Genomic DNA, 16741 nt, shown 5'->3' on the forward strand with positions numbered 1-16741 from the left:
TGGCTACTGCCCTGCTTGATCTTGTTTAGTCTGGATCAGGACAACTGTTTTATTTGGAAACAGACCAATGCAGAAATGGATTTTGCTCACCACATACAAATGGGAGAACTGAACAGTCTATTCAGGTTGTCTTCTCCAAGGGGTGCACACCTTCCCCTCTACTCAACACTGCTCAGGCCATACCTTGAGTACTGCGTCCAGTTCTGGGCCTCTCAATTCAAGAGAGATGTTGAAACACTGGGACATGTTCAGAGAAGGGCAACGAAGCTGGTGAGCGGCCTGGAACACAAACCCTGTGAGGAGAGGCTGAGGGAGCTGGGGGTGTGCAGCCTGCAGCAGAGGAGGCTCAGGGCAGAGCTCATTGCTGGCTGCAACTACCTGAAGGGAGGTTGTAGCCAGGTGGGGTTGGTCTCTGCTGCCAGGCAAGCAGCAACAGAAGAAAGGGACACAGCCTCAAGCTGTGCCAGGGGAGGAAGTTGCTGGCAGAGAGAGTGATTGGCATTGGAATGGGCTGCCCAGGGAGGTGGTGGAGTCACCGTCCCTGGAGGTGTTGAAGCCGAGCCTGGCTGGGGCACTTAGTGCCATGGTCTGGTTGATTGGCCAGGGCTGGGTGCTAGGTTGGGCTGGATGAGCTTGGAGGTCTCTTCCAACCTGGTTGATTCTGTGACCTTCTCCAAATCCATTCACACCATTGGAGCTTCTCAGGCCCTCATTTATTGTTCAGTTAGCCAATATGTCTGCAATAGCAAATTTCCTTGAGGAGGAGGAGGGAGAAGAGGACCACTTTTTCACAGTCAACACCCAAAGCCTTCCTGTTTATTCTGGCAATGCATGGAGAGCGGCAAGAATCCACTTTCAGTTAGTGCAGTTCTTGAGTGAGTTTGATCTATCAAAAAACTTACTGTATCTCTTGTTATCCCCATCTCTTTTGTTTCTTCCATTACTACCCTTATTTTGACTACTTCAGAAGGAGCCTTTTGTATTTAATCTCAAGTAGATTGGGGGGTCTTGAGTGCTCAATCACTACAAACACAGGCATACATGGTTCTGTAACAGTGTGTGCCTTTGAGTGGGTTACTGGAGTGGGTATACCTGAGTGCGGTAGGCAAGCACAGAATGTGCCACAATATGTGTAAAAATGAGCTACCTTCCACAGCAGTCATTTTCTTGTTAAAAATGGAGGGGTTTGTGTGGAGTGCTCTTGTCAGTGGTGCTCTTTGTGAGCAAACAAACGTGCAGAGCATCCCAGACTGCTTGGAGGAAGTCTACTCCCACAATGAACAAAACAGGAAGGAGGAAGCTCAAAAAGTGTGGGATGGAAGAGCAGACAGTGAGGAGGGTTAGGAACTGGTTGCAAGGTAGAGTTCAGAGGGTGGTGATCAATGGTGCCAGGTCCAGCTGGAGAGCTGTGACCAGTGGAGTCCCCCAGGGATCAGTTCTGGGGCCAGTCCTGTTCAACATCCTCATCAGTGACATTGATGAGGGCACAGACAGGCAGAGTCTGCTCAGCAAGTTTGCTGCTGACACCAGGCTGGGAGGCTTGGCTGAGACAGCTGCAGGCTGTGCTGCCATCCAGAGAGCCCTGGGCAGGCTGAGAGCTGGGCACAGAGGAACCAGATGAGGTTCAACAAGGACAAGTGCAGAGTCCTGCACCTGGGGAGGAATAACAAACTGCAGCAGTCCAGTGTGGGAGGTGATCTGCTGGAGAGCAGCCCTGTGCAGAGGGACCTGGGGGTGCTGGTGGCTAACAAGTTCCCCATGGCACAGCAATGTGCCCTTGTGGCCAAGAAGGCCAATGGGAGCCTGGGCTGTGTTAGGAGCAGTGTGTCCAGCAGATCAAGGGAGGGTCTCCTCCCCCTCTACTCTGCCCTGCTGAGACCTCATCTTGAATACTGCCTTCAGTTTTGGGCTGCCCAGTTTCAGAGGGACAGGGATCTGCTAGAGAGGGTCCAGCAGAGGGCTATGAGGATGATGAGGGGACTGGAGGGCATGGCTGATGAGGAGAGGCTGAGGGCCCTGGGGCTGCTCAGTCTGGAGAAGAGAAGACTTAGAGAGGATTTGATCAATGTTTATCAGTATCTGAGGGCTGCCAGGAGGGGGGGACAGGCTCTGCTCACTGCTCCCTGGCATAGGACAAGCAGCAATGGGTGTAAGCTGCAGCACAGGAGGTGCTGCCTCAACACAAGGGGGAACTTCTTTGCTGGAACGGTCCCAGAGCACTGGCACAGGCTGCCCAGAGAGGCTGTGGGGTCTGCTTCTGTGGAGCCTTTCCAGTCCTGTCTGGATGTGCTCCTCTGTGCTCTGTGTTAGATTTGTGTGGTCCTGCTCTGGCAGGGGGTTGGACTGGATGCTCTCCTTGGGTTCCAACCCCTGACATCCTGTGAGCTGTGATCTCCTTGGGTCCCTTCCAACCCCTAACATGCTGTGAGCCTGTGGATTCCACTGGCTGCTCTGGTACACTTTCCCTTTCTCATTAGTGTTGGCACAGGTTGAAACGCAAGATCTTTACGGTAGTGGTTCCTCTTCTCTCCTGGTTGCCCAGTGTTTGGATGCTGCTCTCACTTCAGGATGACTGTCTTAGCCTATGATTTATTTACCTGTCTGAAAACGTGGGGAAACCTGTCAAGAGATAGTATCTCTTGGTAGTATTTACCACGAATGGCTGGAGTGAAACAGGCCAGCAGCACTCTTCCAAGTGGAAAATACAGAGCTGTGGTGAGGGCAGAAACAAAGGCGAGTCCTGTTAATTGTTCCAAGGTACCTGATGGCTCCTCTTCTGTTCCCTCAGGTTCTGCCCTTTTTACAAAACAGTGGGAATGCTTTCCAATATGATTGCCTTTTATGACATGGCACGCCGTGCTGTGGAGACCACGGCCCAGAGTGACAACAAGATCACCTGGTCCATCATCCGCGAGAACATGAGTGAAATCCTCTACAGGCTTACCTCCATGAAGTTCAAGGTATGTTCTGAGGAGCTGCTGCACTGCTGCTGCTGAGACTCCAGTGCCTCTGAAAGGCACTTTCTCAGAGGTGGTAATCAGTTGCCTGAGGACAGACTTGCTGCGCTTGTTTTGAATGCACTTAAAAACTAGTTTGAGTCTGTTAGCACAGGAACAACTGAAGCTTAGTTGGGTCATGCTGGTTGCAGAGCCTTGGCAACTCCACCTTCAGTCTCTTTTATGTTACATACATTCTTGATAATAGTACAAGCACCTTTCCTGTTTGTTTTGGAGCTTCTGTTTAAACAATAAAAAATCAAGTAGAAGGTGTTCTGAGAAGACTGTTAGCAGACAGAGCAGCCTTGTTTGAATCCAGTGATGTATGTGCTAAAAAGTGAATGATAGAAATGCTGATTGAACTATTTGAACACATTAAGGGAAATGTATGATGTGCTCTCCTGTATTTGGCTTCTGGGCCTAAGGTAGCTAGTAGGAGGAGAGGAAGGGAGGAGTAACTTAATGAGGGCTAAAGAGAAATCAGGTGTCTTAGTGTCTGCTCTGGGTAAGTTCAGTAGTCACCTTTTTAGGGTAGAGTTTTTCTAAACTTACCCAGAGCATGCTTGTAGAGCAGTTACTGTAGAACAGTAACCTGTGATGCTGGCTGATGTTGAAGTAGGCAAGGAGTATTCTCTGTGAAGTAAAATGCTTACTCTGTAACTAAGCTAATACTGCAAGTCTGGGCTCTTCAATTCAAGAGAGATGTTAAGGTGCTGGAAGTTGCCTAGAGAAGGGCAGCAAGGCTGGGGAGGGGCCTGGAGCACAGCCCTGTGAGGAGAGGCTGAGGGAGCTGGGGGTGTGCAGCCTGCAGCAGAGGAGGCTCAGGGCAGAGCTCACTGCCGTCTGCAGCTCCCTGCAGGGAGGCTGTAGCCAGGTGGGGTTGGGCTCTGCTGCCAGGCAGCCAGCAGCAGAACAAGGGGACACAGTCTCAAGCTGTGCCAGGGCAGGTCTAGGCTGGATGTTAGGAGGAAGTTGTTGTCAGAGAGAGTGATTGGCATTGGAATGGGCTGCCCAGGGAGGTGGTGGAGTGGCTGTGCCTGGAGGTGTTGAAGCCAAGCCTGGCTGGGGCACTTAGTGCCATGGTCTGGTTGGTTGGGCAGGGCTGGGTGCTAGGTTGGGCTGGATGATCTTGGAGGTCTCTTCCAACCTGGTTGATTCAATGATTGGGTAAGGCTGGACTGGATGAGCTTGGTTGACTAGGTTGGACTGGATAGATAAGTTGGACTGGATGATCTTGGAGGTCTCTTCCAACCTGACTGATTCTATGATCTTTCAAGAGCAAGTACCGTAAGACAAAATTAAGTGTTCTGGTGTGTCAGTGTATTCTGCTCTTGCAGGTATTAGCTTGTTTCTGCTGTAAGCAGCTCCCCTGGGATATGTTCTCCAGGCACCAAAAACATACCAAGATACACTTGGGAACAGGAGCTTCTTGGAGAGCTGGTTTTATAGAAGGAAGTAGTACACTTAACTACAACCCTTGGCCACCAGAATACACATGTCCATAGCCCAGTGGATGGCATGGCTGAGAAAGGGAATCCAGAGAGTGAATGCAAGTTAAGTGGAGCTGGCTCTGATACAGTGATAGCTATGGAAGAAAAATTTATGTTCTCTGGATATCAGCCTAAAAAGTGTGAGAATTTTACTGTCCTGCACCTTGCAGTCTGTGCTTTGGAGGCATAATGAAGATGTAGTGTGTCCACACGTCTGTGTTCTCTGTGTTTTCCAAGAGTTGCACTGACCCAGAGGAAGGTAATACTAAGAATGGAATGGAGAAGATACCGACCAGACTGCACAGCCTGGCAGTTAATGCCTTTTGCAGGAAAGGCCTTGGAGCTTCAGAGAAAAGCTGATTGTTGCACTTCTTGCCCTTGTCTTTCATGAAAAGCATTCTAAGAAATGAAGCTGTACAAAGATGGTTTTGAGCTTGTCATGATTTCACAAGAAGATTCTGATTGGAACCTCTGAGTGATGACACATTAACTGCAGAGAATGCATCCCTAAAAGTACAGCAGAGCATTTCTGAGTCACAAAGATCCTTACTCTGGTTTGGAGCTAAGAGCTGGTATTAGTCCTTGCAGCTCTGGAATGATAGCGTTAACTAAGATGCTCCAGGTAGTATTTAATAGTCTCCAAACCGAATTGCTTTTCAGTAAAGCACTGCTCATAAAACTTCTCTGCCCAGTACCTATTTTGCCTACTCCCTGAACATGGAAAGAGGATGACGTTTAAACCTTGTCACCGTTGGTGAGGCAGGCAGAGGTGGACATATACCGTGGCCTCTGCAGTTACCAAATGTTCATCCTGAGCAGTGACAGATAACAGCACTGGCAAAGAGTTGTCCTAAGTACTCCAGGCTTTTCCTGATGGAGCTGTTTATTTGCTGTGTTGTCTTTCAGGACCCTGTCAAAGATGGTGAAACAAAAATCAAGGCAGACTATGCTCAGCTGTTTGAAGATATGCAGAATGCGTTTCGCAGTCTGGAAGACTAGACTCAACTTCAGTGACCACTCCAGTTTGTCCTCTCAATTTCTCATCTCAACTCCTCTGCTTCCCTACCTTACAAGAATGATGCAACAGTACTTGATAAATAGCTCTGTGTTTCCCCTGTTCATACTCAAGACAGTGTCCTTATCAAACATTCCTCTTAGTTGTGTTTGGCATTGCTTTGTGTGTCTGAAATGGTGAGTGAAGTGTGAATGGGCCCAGCTGAGTGAGGGAATGCTGTTGTACACTTCTAGGGTGGGAAGAATTTCACCTTGCCTCTCCCAGCTCTCTTGGTAACTCGTCCTTCACCTTGAGACGTAACCAGTTGAGCTGTACCAGCAGAGGAGGTGTAGATCTTAATGCAGTCACGCGGTACATTCTGAGCTGGCAGTGGTAAGGTCCTCTACACCTGGCACTCTGTGACATGGCTATCCTGACATAGAATTCCCTATTCTCAAACAGAATTTTTGACCATATTCTGATGACATGTTGATGGAACCAAAAGTTCTCCACTACTCTGCCAGCCATCAGCTGAGTCTTTACAAAATGTGGTAGCTATGGATCTCCCCAGGAAGGGACTAACTAGAAGAGAAGCGTGCACAAGCAGCCACTAAGCTTTTCTGCTCTGGAGAAACAGAATTTCATCTTCCTACAGCTAGGACTGTTTGGCTCAGCATCAGGTAAAATCTAAGCCATAGGTGCTCAGCTGCCAGCAGAGTTTTACCTTCTTGCTGCCCGCTCACCCCATAAAATTTTGTGACGCTGAGGTGCTTTAGTTTGCGATGCTTTTGACCACTGCTGCGTACTGCAAGGTGCAGATGGCAAGTGGCAACGCCACGCACACGTACTGGGACCTTCCTCTGGTGCTGCATCCCAGCACAATGCCTGGCTCACGTGTGTGCTCAGCCTTCCTCCTCCACCTGTGCTCATGTGGCCTGTTCGGTGGTGGCACAGAAGGTCCCCAGTTTTTGCATAAGATGAATGTATGATACTAAACTGGGGGTAGGGGATGAACAGGGGGAAGATGGACAAGGACAAAATCTATTTACTTCTACCTTGTTAATTAGGATGCAAGAAGAAAAAGAGAGACTCTGGTCTCCTGCTCTGCAAGCATGCTTCAGAAGCAGCCAAACCTGTTGTCCTGGGATTGTTTACAGGCAAACCCAGTACAAGATGAGGAACGAGTGCAGGGCAGTACTCGGCACTCGCACCATTACGGCAGCAAGAGAAATGCTGGGGCATCCTCTCTAGTCTCTCCCTTTGTCAGGTGGCACTAGGTGCTTCTGGGTTCCAGCTGGCATTTGCTGCTTTGTTACAGCCAGGGAACAGTAACCCCTGTTGGTGACAGTGTGGCAGCAAAGTGGCTATATGAGCATTAATTGTGCACTGAATTATTTCTACCAGCTGACAGCTTTGAACATAAGTGATGCAAAGGGATCTGGGGCTACGGACCAAATGCTGCCACTTCCATTATGGGAATCGACTTGCTGTTTGTCAGGGAGAAACTCAAAAGGCATTGACTATTTTTGGTTCTCCCAAAAGAAACTACTTCTCCAGCTGATATTCTGGTAGTGAATGGTTTACAGCTCACTAAACTCTTGGTGTATGCTGCTTGTTTTACCAATGAGCATGTATGAATGAGTAGTCACCATCCAGGCCCTTGCTGGGCTCCCTCATTGTTCGTACCCCTCACCACTGTGCTGCGTAGCATTTCATGCTAGAAACCAGATGTTCTTATCTCTTTAGAGGATGTTATAAACTTTACAGAAGATGTCTAAGATAATGCAGGTCTAATATTTATTGTGCTGTACCTGGCCCTTAAGTGTGACCAGTTCAAACAGTTTCATATATTTGTCTCTTTTTGTTTTGTGTCTGTTTTCAGTGTTGAGATTCTGATGTTCACTGTTTCTTGCAAGTCTTCCCTCCGCAGCTGTGGGAGGAACTCAAAGATGGGCAGAACTCCACCACCTACTTTATCTTGTAAATTTCATAATGTATGTTGCTGGAAATTGTGTAAAAAAGAAAAAAAAAAGAAAAAAAATGTTGAAATGAATGAAAAATAAAGTTGATTTAAAGTAGGTCTTGTCTGCCTTCTTTTCTTACTTCAAACCAGATGTACGCCACCATAATACACACAGCACTCCCCCGGCGAAGACCAAGCTTGCTTAAACACCTGCTTCTTCATCACCTCAGATGCTTCTTTAAACCTGTAGCAAGTAATTTAGCAGAGATGCTTTACTACAGTTCTCCCATTCTGGTACAGCTTGCGTTCCTTTACATGAAAGAGTTATGATGTAGTAAATATTATAGGGGTAGATGGTATTAGGATTACTTTTACTGTAATGAAAGTCTAAGTAGAAATGTGCATTTCACTGCTTGTGGCTGCCATACATGCAACGCAGTAATGGTAATTGTACTGTTTTCTAACACTCTGCTAAGCTTCAGAATACTTCCCTGCTGTGTACTTTGTATTGTGGGAATGTACCTCCTGAAACCTCAGCTGTGTTGTTTCAAATGAATCTGGGAGAACTCCTGGATCTGAAGATAAGCAGGCTGTAGCACTGCTGCTTGCAGGTACTGCGTACTCCAAGCAGCACTACAGACTGGGGACAGAGTGGCTGGAGAGCAGTGAGGAAGAAAGGGACCTGGGGGTGCTAGTAGATAGTAGCTGAACATGAGCCAGTAGTGTGCTCAGGTGGCCAAGAGAACCAGTGGCATCCTGGCCTGGCTCAGGAACTGTATGGCCAGTAAGACGAGAGGTTATTCTTCCCTTGTACTCAGCACTGCTCAGGCCACATCTTGAGTGCTGTGTCCAGGTCTGGGCTCCTCCATTCAAGAGAGATGTTGAGGTGCTGGCAGGTGTTTGGAGAAGGGCAGCAAGGCTGGGGAGGGGCCTGGAGCACAGCCCTGTGAGGAGAGGCTGAGGGAGCTGGGGGTGTGCAGCCTGCAGCAGAGGAGGCTCAGGGCAGAGCTCATTGCTGTCTGCTGCTCCCTGCAGGGAGGCTGTAGCCAGGTGGGGTTGGTCTCCTCTCCCAGGCACCCAGCAACAGAACAAGGGGACAGAGTCTCAAGCTGTGCCAGGGGAGGTCTAGGCTGGATGTTAGGAGGAAGTTGTTGGCAGAGTGAGTGATTGGCATTGGAATGGGCTGCCCAGGGAGGTGGTGGAGTCACTGTCCCTGGAGGTGGTGAAGCCAAGCCTGGCTGGGGCACTTAGTGCCATGGTCTGGTTGCTTGGGCAGGGCTGGGTGCTAGGTTGGACTGGCTGAGCTTGGAGGTCTCCTCCAACCTGGCTGACTCTATGATAAGCAGCAGTGCTGACACAGCCCAAATGTAACATGTTGGCATTCTTTGCAAAGGGGGAGCTGAGAGCTGTAGTGTATTTTCATTTCATCCACTGTTCTTTAAAACCATAATGTTCAGACATTTTTTGTATGTTGTTGGACCACTGTCTAACATTCTGTGAAATGGAATGTTCTGGTGTTTTATTAGACATGCAGCAAGTAGATGTTTGAGTAATTCCACCACACAGCGAAGTGGTATAAGTCACAAGCTCACTCCTGGCAACTGCAAACTTGCTAGCAGTTTCCTGTGGACGTTATGAAACCCACTGAGGGTAGTGACAAGTTCAGGTTTTGGCAGTCTGGAAGTTACCAACCGGCAGCGTTCTCACTTCATCCACTCGACTTTTGTGGATCTGGAAGGCAGGCGTCACCCAGCGGCCACAGGAACACTGCTCACCCCGCCAGCTGAAGGAGCCCAGCTTCGAGGTGCACTTAGGACACAAAAGCTGCAAGAAAAGACATGACTCAATTGAAGGCTCATGCAGGTATAGTTGTATTTAAAATGTATTTCTAGGTCACACTGAACAGTAGCAATCTGTGCCAAACCAGTTCCTTCTCTTGTAATGCTTCACACAAGAAAAACAGACTGAAAAACAGGCAAAAGACACTGAAGGGGCATGGATGTTTAGGCCTGGAGTCTTTCAGGCAGCTACACTGGCAGATAGGAGGGGGTGAAAAGGCAACTGCTCAGAGCCAGTGTGGTTCTAGTGCCAGTCTGTAGAAAAACTCAGCTGGCATGGGACCACAGACTCACAGAATGAGTCAGGGTTGGAAGTGACCACAAGGATCATCTGCCATGGGCAGAGACAGCCCCCTAGATCAGGCTGGCCACAACAGGTTTTATAAATCCCACAAACAAACTTTTAGTCCCACAGTCCTGCCCCAGGACAGGGCACATCAAGCCCATCTAACAGCCAGGCTAGCACTCTCAGTCCAACAAGGTGACCACTTCATTTCCTTATAAAAGGGTATTTTACATTTAAGAGTATGTTCCTAAGCTGAAAAAGTCATGCCAGGAAGGCTGGGAGACCTAGGTCCTTTTGTGGGGGTTTTGCAACAAAGTTCTCTCTGCCTTTGGAAAAAACCCAAATCAAACAACCAGACAAAGAAATACTCAGAAAACAAAGCAGACACTCCCCCTCACCTGTCCCTCCAGCACTCCAAGCAGCGCTGGCTCCATCCACTGCACAGGCTCGGTGAAGTAAGAGGTGCACTTCTCACGGCCATCCCCACAAAGCTGAGCAGAGTCTGTTGGCCTCTTGTGGGCAAAGGCTGTCGGGCCCCTTCCTTCTGTGTGGGACAGAATGCTGGAGCTACGGAACAGTGCACGCCTGTCCTCCGCAACAAGCGAGGAGAAAAGGAAGTAAAACAGGTCATTTTTTTCACTGGGGAATCCTACAGACCAGCAAAGAACAGGAAAATGGACCCTTTGAAATTAAGCAGCTAGAAATCCTGCATGTCCTTAGTTCAGTCTTTGTTAGCAGGCACCGACTCCACTCGTGGCTGCTTACCAAACCCAGCCAACTGTGTGGCTTGCAGCTCTGCCCCATGGTTGCATGATGTCTTCTATGAAATACAAATCTGGTGTTAAGCAGCTCCTGCCTGCTAAAACTTCATGCTTACATGCTTGAGAAAACCTGCATCTAGGAAACAGCAGGATGATTCAGTTTCATAGAGTCAAGCAGGTTGGAAGAGACCTCCAAGCTCAGCCAGTCCAACCTAGCACCCAGCAATGGCCAATTAACCGGACCATGGCACTAAGTGCCCCAGCCAGGCTTGGCTTTAACACCTCCAGCCACAGAGACTCCACCACCTCCCTGGGCAGCCCATTCCAATGCCAATCACTCTCTCTGACAACAACTTCCTCCTAACAGCCAGCCTAGACCTCCCCTGGCACAGCTTGAGACTCTGTCCCCTTGTTCTGTTGCTGGGTGCCTGGCAGCAGAGCCCAACCCCACCTGGCTACAGCCTCCCTGCAGGGAGTTGTAGCCAGCAACTAGCTCTGCCCTGAGCCTCCTCTGCTGCAGGCTGCACACCCCCAGCTCCCTCAGCCTCTCCTCACAGGGCTGTGCTCCAGGCCCCTCACCAGCTTCGTTGCCCCTCTCTGGACATGTTTCAGCACCTCAACATCTCTCTTGAATGGAGGGGCCCAGAACTGGACACAGCATTCACTATAACAACAGGCCCATTAATTTCCAAAGGATATATTCTCTGGAGCAGATGTCAAAATGACTTATGCAGAAACATAGTAGGTTCAATACCTGCATTTCCTGCATCTGTAGAGAACCTCTGTGTTCGCAGTGTGACATATATTGGTTGGATCATCGGCAAAGACCTCTCTGGGCAAGTCGTGCAGCTCTGCAGAGGGTTCAGGATGAAGTTCTGAATCAGATCACACAGCCATGCTGCATTCCTATGGGACACAACAGCACTGCCCCAATGATGGCACACAGAAGCCACCTTCTTTACACTTGATTGTTCCCTAATTCCATTAGCTAAGCTAAAACTGAAAGAGTTCTATCCCAGCACGCCGAAGATTGGGATTCACTTAGTGCAAGGAACTGGGATCTAGACTCTGGCCTCAACAACAGTAAAATAACTATTATTCTGCTTTATGTTCTTACTTGAACAGAAAGTAAAGGCTGAGGAGGAGTTAGAGCAGTTCTGCCAATCTTACAGTGGAATCTTACAGTGCACCAATACAGAAAGTCAGCTTACAAAGGGGCAGTGCTATGGAGAGCGACACACGTAGGACAACAGCACTGTTACACTCAGAACGCAGCCCTGAGATCTTGCAAAGCTGATTACTCTTTTAAGTTACATATATGTGCACCTATCTGCGACAGCCACCCTTGCAAACTAAGATATCAAAGTTTACTGCGCACCTTCATGTCCACTTTATCTCAGTTTTCACATTTTTGTTCTTTTTAAATTTCATTTACTTCTTTTTAGAGGATGTTCAAGTTTGCTTATCCAGGTACATAAAACCAGGAAGCATAAATAATTCACCTTTACCATTTCTGGATTTTGCTAAAGAGAACAGCTCTGTACAGATCTTATTTCTTGACTATCTCTCCAAAGACCTATTTTTACTCCCACTGATGAGCTGGAATTCTTTGAGGCCGGTACGATGTAAATGCCTGCCCCGCCAGCTCCAGGCTCGGCTGCTCCAAGTCAACCACCTCTGACATGGCCTTCTGTACTCACTCCAGGAGAGACTACTCCCATCTGGACCCAGCCTCCCTGGCAGGCAGCCCCACGGCTCACACCGAGCACCCACTTCGGCTCAAGGCTCCCCGCCGCTCACCGGGGTACCTCTCTGTCAGCATCTGCAGCCGGTACCGCTTGTAGAGAGCGCTGCTGCTGTCCACGGCGCAGCCCATGGTCTCGTAGAGCTTCAGCTGCTCCTGGAAGCCCAGGTTCACCCTGCGGCAGGGGCGAGAGGAGCGCGGGATGAGGGGCGCGGAGCGAGCGGGAGGGGAGCGGGAGGGGAGCAAGGGGTAGGAGCCAGACACCCACTCGGCCTCAGGTCTGGCAGCTCTGACGGCGGCGCAGGCCTGCTCCCAGCCGAGTCCCTCAGTCTTCATCAGGTAGGCGGCCACCACGGCCACGCTGCGGCTCACCCCGGCGTGGCTGCGAGACAAGGGCAGGCCAGGCGCACCGTGAGGAGAGGCGCCCGGGCGGAGCGGCCCCGCGCCCCCGCCGCCCCGGCCCTCACCAGCGCACCAGAGCGGCACCGCCGCCCGCCCGCGCCGCGCCGATGAAGGCGGCGCAGTCATCCAGGTGGCTCAGCAGGTCAGCGCCGGGCTCGTCCAGCGCCCGAACGTGCATCGCCCGCACCCCGGGCACCGCCGGCGCCTCCTCTGCGTCTACCGTCAGCACCGCCACCACCCCCGCCGCCGCCAGCGATTCCGGGGACGAGCACGACTCCGCACCGCCAACGTAGAGGCCCGGCAGCACCGCGGCCATGCCGCCGGCCCGGCCACCCAGCGCCGCCGGCACGGCTGCGGGGCCCGCCGCGGCCGCGCCGCTCCGCGCCGCTCCCGACATGGCGCCCGGCCGCTTCCTGCCGCGGGTGGTGTCGCACGGAGGCGGCGAGGCCTGCGCTGTGCGCGGCGCTCAACGCGGGCCTGTGCGCGGCGCTCAACGCGGGCCTGTGCGCGGCGCTCAACGCGGGCCTGTGCGCGGCGCTCAACGCGGGCCTGTGCGCGGCAGGGGCAGCCGGGCGCCGCCTCAGGGGATCCGCCTGTGGGCGATGTCTGCAGCCGTGATGGCGTTGGAAGGCCCCGCTGGGAGATGCTGCAAGCCGACAGCCTTGGCAGGCAGGAGAGACCTCGGAACTGAGCTCACGGCACTGCGCTCTCCTCCCTTTTCCACCATTGAAGTAATAAGGTAGTAATCGTCACACACGTTGAGAGTAATGGCGTAACTCACAGGACCACCAAGGTTGGGAACGACTTCTCAAACCAGCGAATCCAGTTCTCAGCCCAGTACCACCACGTCCAAACCAGGCAGCCATGCCCCCACGTAACACTGCCTACATGACTTTTTAACACTTGCAGGATGGTGACTTCACTGCCACCCTGTGGAGCCTGTTCAAATGCTTCACCGATCTTCCACTCAGTAAGCTCCCCCTAATGGGCTGCCCAGGGAGGTGGCTGAGGCCCCATGGCTGGAGGTGTTTGAGGCCAGGCTGGCTGAGGCTGTGTGCAGCCTGCTCTAGGGTAGGGTGTCCCTGGGCATGGCAGGGGGTTGGAACTGGCTGCTCCTTGTGGTCCCTTCCAACATGACTGATTCTATGATCCTTTACTCCTCCCACTCCTCACAAGACCTGTTCTGCAGACCTTTCCTTAGTTTTGTTACCCTTCTCTGGGCCCTGCCCTGGCGCCTCAGTCTCCCTCTTGTAGTTCTCCCTGTCCAGGTGTGTCTGTCTCACCTAATCCTTTTCAAAATCGAGACATCTCCTGCCTCTGTGTCCTACCTCCTTACAAACTTTCAGAAAAGAATGCATGTAATTAAAGAGTCTCCTAAGAGGTTGCTATTAAAATCCCATTCACTTTTAATTTGGTGGGTTTGAGCCCCCTGTTTGCTGCTGTTGGTGTATTTTACATCCACAAAGCCGCAGGAGAGTATCAGCCCGCTACTGAAGAGGAGAGGAGAGGTGAACTAGTCACCAACAGCACTGAGAAGGCAGAGGCCCTCAGCACCTCCTTTGCCCCTGTCAGTGCCGGCACCCTTGGGGCCCAGGTTGCAGGAACAAAAGTGCAGACTGATATGGACATAGACCTGCCATCAGTGAATGAAGAGCTGCTGTGTCAACTATTGCAAGAGCTTGACACGCACAGATCACTGGACTCAGATGCCATCCACCCCAGGATGTGAAGGGAACTGGCCGAGGTCACTGGGAGGCTGCTCTCCGTAATGCAAGAGAAACCCTGGAGGCTGGGAGATGTGCCTGACGAGCGGCAGAGAGCTAACGGCACCCCTACCTGCAAAACAGCTTCCAAGGAGGACCCAGCAGCCTAACATCAACCCCTGGGAAAGTTATGGAGCAGATCCTCCTGGGGACTATTGCAAGTGAACTGAAAAAGGTGATAGGGAAAAGCCAACGTGGATCCACCACAGGTAAGCTGTGCTTGACAAACCTCATTGCCTTCTGTGATGGTTTGGGTGTTCCCTGCCCCCCCACACTTAGAAAAATCCCCCAGGCTAGACTCAGCTGAGCTGGAAATGAAAGACTGAAGCTTTCTATGTACAGTTTAGCACAATGCCCAAGCAGGCATTGACAATCTGTACAGCTAGAGACAGACACAGACAAGTGAAAAAGTGATACAGAAACACAGCAGCCCTCCCAGAAACCAGAGTCCCCAGCAGGGGCTCCCAACCACCCTGCCACCTCCTTCCCACCCCTCTGCTTTATCCCAAATTTTGTCTTGTGCTCAAGGTGAGTTTGGAGAATCAGCCAGGGGGGTTAGGAAGCAGAAGAATTAGTTACACAGGTTAGAGAGAAGGGAGGCAGCCAAAAGCCAAAGAGCAACTCTGTTATCTATATTTGTGTTCTTGTTTTTATCCATCTCAGCAAGCCTATGAGTGCAGCAGCCATCACCATTTTTCCTTTCTCACAACTTATCCCCTAATTCCTCCCACTAAAATATCCCTGCTGGGCTCAAACTAGCACACCTTCTATGACAAGGAGACATGCTCAGTTGATGAGGGGTGAACGATGGACATTGTCTGTCTGAATCTCTTCAAGGCTTCTGACACAGTGTCCACAGCCTCCTCCTTGAGAAACTGACACTGTGACCTAGACAAGTGGTCTGTGCAGTGGGTGGGGAGCTGGCTGACAGGCTGTACCCAGAGAGTGGTAATAAATAGCTCTTTCTCAGACTGGTAACCTGTCACTAGCAGCGTCCCCAAGGACCAGTGTTAGGCCCAATGCAGCTTAATATCTTCATTAATGATTTAGATATTGGAATTAAGAGCATCCTGATGAAGTTTGCTGATGACGCAAAAGTAAGTGGGGAAGTTGACACCCCAGGAGCGAGAACCACCCTCCAGGGAGATCCTGACAGGCTGGCTGAGTGGGAAAGAAGGAACTGTGTGAAGTTTAACAAGCCAGGGAGATCCTGACAGGCTGGCTGAGTGGGAAAGAAGGAACTGTGTGAAGTTTAACAAGCCCAAGAATAGGGTCTTGCATAACCAAGGCAGGCAGGTCAGACTGGGAGCCACCTGGCTTGAGAACAGCACCGTGGAGAGGGACTTGGGGGTCTTGGTGGACAAAAGGCTCCACATGAGTGAACAGTGTGCCTACAGTGGCAAAAAAAGCCAACAGGATTGTGAGTTGCATTAATAAGGGTATCACAAGCAGGGGTAAAGCTGTCATTCTCCCACTCTGCTCAGTGCTGGTCAGGCCATACTTTGAGGACTGTCTACAGTTTTGGTTCCCACTAAACAAGAAGGATGTTGACAGGCTGGAAAGGGTCCAGAGAAGGGCCACAAGAATGGTCAGAGAACTGGAAGGCCTGTCGTATGAAGGGAGGCTGAGAGAACTGGGTTTGTTCAGCCCTGAGAAGGTTTAGGGGAGACCTCATAACCATATGCAAGTACATAAAGGGCAGCTATCATGAGGAGGGAGATGCCCTTTTTACCAAAGAGTCACATGGTAAGGTCAAAATGATCCTCTGAGTTGTTTTCTAGCAGTTCTTTTCTTCTCATGGAGCCGGTGAGCTGCTCTTTCAACATGGGTGTCTGGAGCTTGCTTCAGTGCAACCTCCAGTGAGAGAACAGATACAGATGGATGAGAAGTGAGCATCACAGGAAGACTCAGCATCTGAGCTTCTGATTGTAATTTCTGCTATCCTTGCTCATCAGAGTAGTCCTGTCATGCCAATGGCAACTGTGGTGTAGAAAGGAGGCACAAAGGAGCACTTATCTGGCACGCCTGGAGAAGGCACACCAGGATCTAGGTTGGTTAACCATTCTGGAGGTTAAAACCCAACAACAGGGCTGTGAGGAGCCTTGGCTGCATTGCAGGGTGATTATCACTAGCAGAATTCTCCACATGAGCCTTGAGGAAACTAAGCACATGGAAAGTCTGCTGGGAAATGCATCAGCTTGGTGCTGAAGTCTGCTACACAGACGAATCCACAGAACTGGGGAGTGCAGTTGGCACGCAGAAGAAAGCTGTCTTCATTTGGCCTTAGCTCTGTCTAGATGGAGGCTTCTCACTTAGGACTCAAAGTATAAGCACTTTGTTAACGTCACAAGTTTTGCATCCCTGTGAACCTTTATTTGTTATGCATGTTATGAACTGGTTACATTTCCCACTTGTCATGGGTTTAGTTGAATCTTGTTTTGTGCTGTTTTGAGGTTGATATTTACTGAGAGAAATGAATTCCTTAGCTGTGAGTGGAAAGAATG

The 16741-nt window shown here is 50.6% G+C and overlaps 2 protein-coding genes across 12 annotated transcripts in view; one reads left to right on the forward strand and one right to left on the reverse strand.

Annotated features, from left to right (window-relative positions):
- Positions 1 to 7558, forward strand: part of ATP6V1A (ATPase H+ transporting V1 subunit A) — a 35445-nt gene extending 27887 nt beyond the window's left edge. For all 6 annotated transcript variants that reach the window (XM_064142961.1, XM_064142963.1, XM_064142964.1 and 3 more), the window contains exons 14-15: positions 2789 to 2960; positions 5393 to 7558. In XM_064142961.1, coding sequence (XP_063999031.1) covers positions 2789 to 2960; positions 5393 to 5485 — 265 coding nt within the window. In that variant the 3' untranslated portion in view covers positions 5486 to 7558. The remainder of the gene's footprint in view (positions 1 to 2788; positions 2961 to 5392) is intronic.
- Positions 7254 to 12853, reverse strand: DUSP12 (dual specificity phosphatase 12). 6 transcript variants are annotated; one of them, XR_010302282.1, is made up of 7 exons: positions 12540 to 12852; positions 12341 to 12454; positions 12137 to 12247; positions 11083 to 11234; positions 9966 to 10152; positions 9136 to 9267; positions 7254 to 7687 (listed from the first exon to the last, which is right to left on the reverse strand). XR_010302282.1 is itself a non-coding variant. In XM_064142966.1 (7 exons), exons 1-7 carry the CDS (start codon positions 12788 to 12790, stop codon positions 7682 to 7684), a joined length of 933 nt encoding a protein of 310 aa, XP_063999036.1. In that variant the 5' UTR covers positions 12791 to 12853; the 3' UTR covers positions 7254 to 7681. The 6 variants fall into 6 exon arrangements, 5 of the variants coding, with proteins under 5 accessions (XP_063999036.1, XP_063999035.1, XP_063999037.1 ...); XM_064142966.1 differs by having other exon boundaries at positions 11083 to 11179; positions 12102 to 12247; positions 12540 to 12853; XM_064142965.1 differs by lacking the exon at positions 7254 to 7687 and having other exon boundaries at positions 8936 to 9267; positions 11083 to 11179; positions 12102 to 12247; positions 12540 to 12849.
- Between the last annotated feature and the right edge of the window lie 3888 nt (positions 12854 to 16741).

This window comes from Pogoniulus pusillus, chromosome 5, assembly GCF_015220805.1.
Source record: "Pogoniulus pusillus isolate bPogPus1 chromosome 5, bPogPus1.pri, whole genome shotgun sequence".
In the NCBI taxonomy this organism is placed as follows: Eukaryota; Metazoa; Chordata; class Aves; order Piciformes; family Lybiidae; genus Pogoniulus; species Pogoniulus pusillus.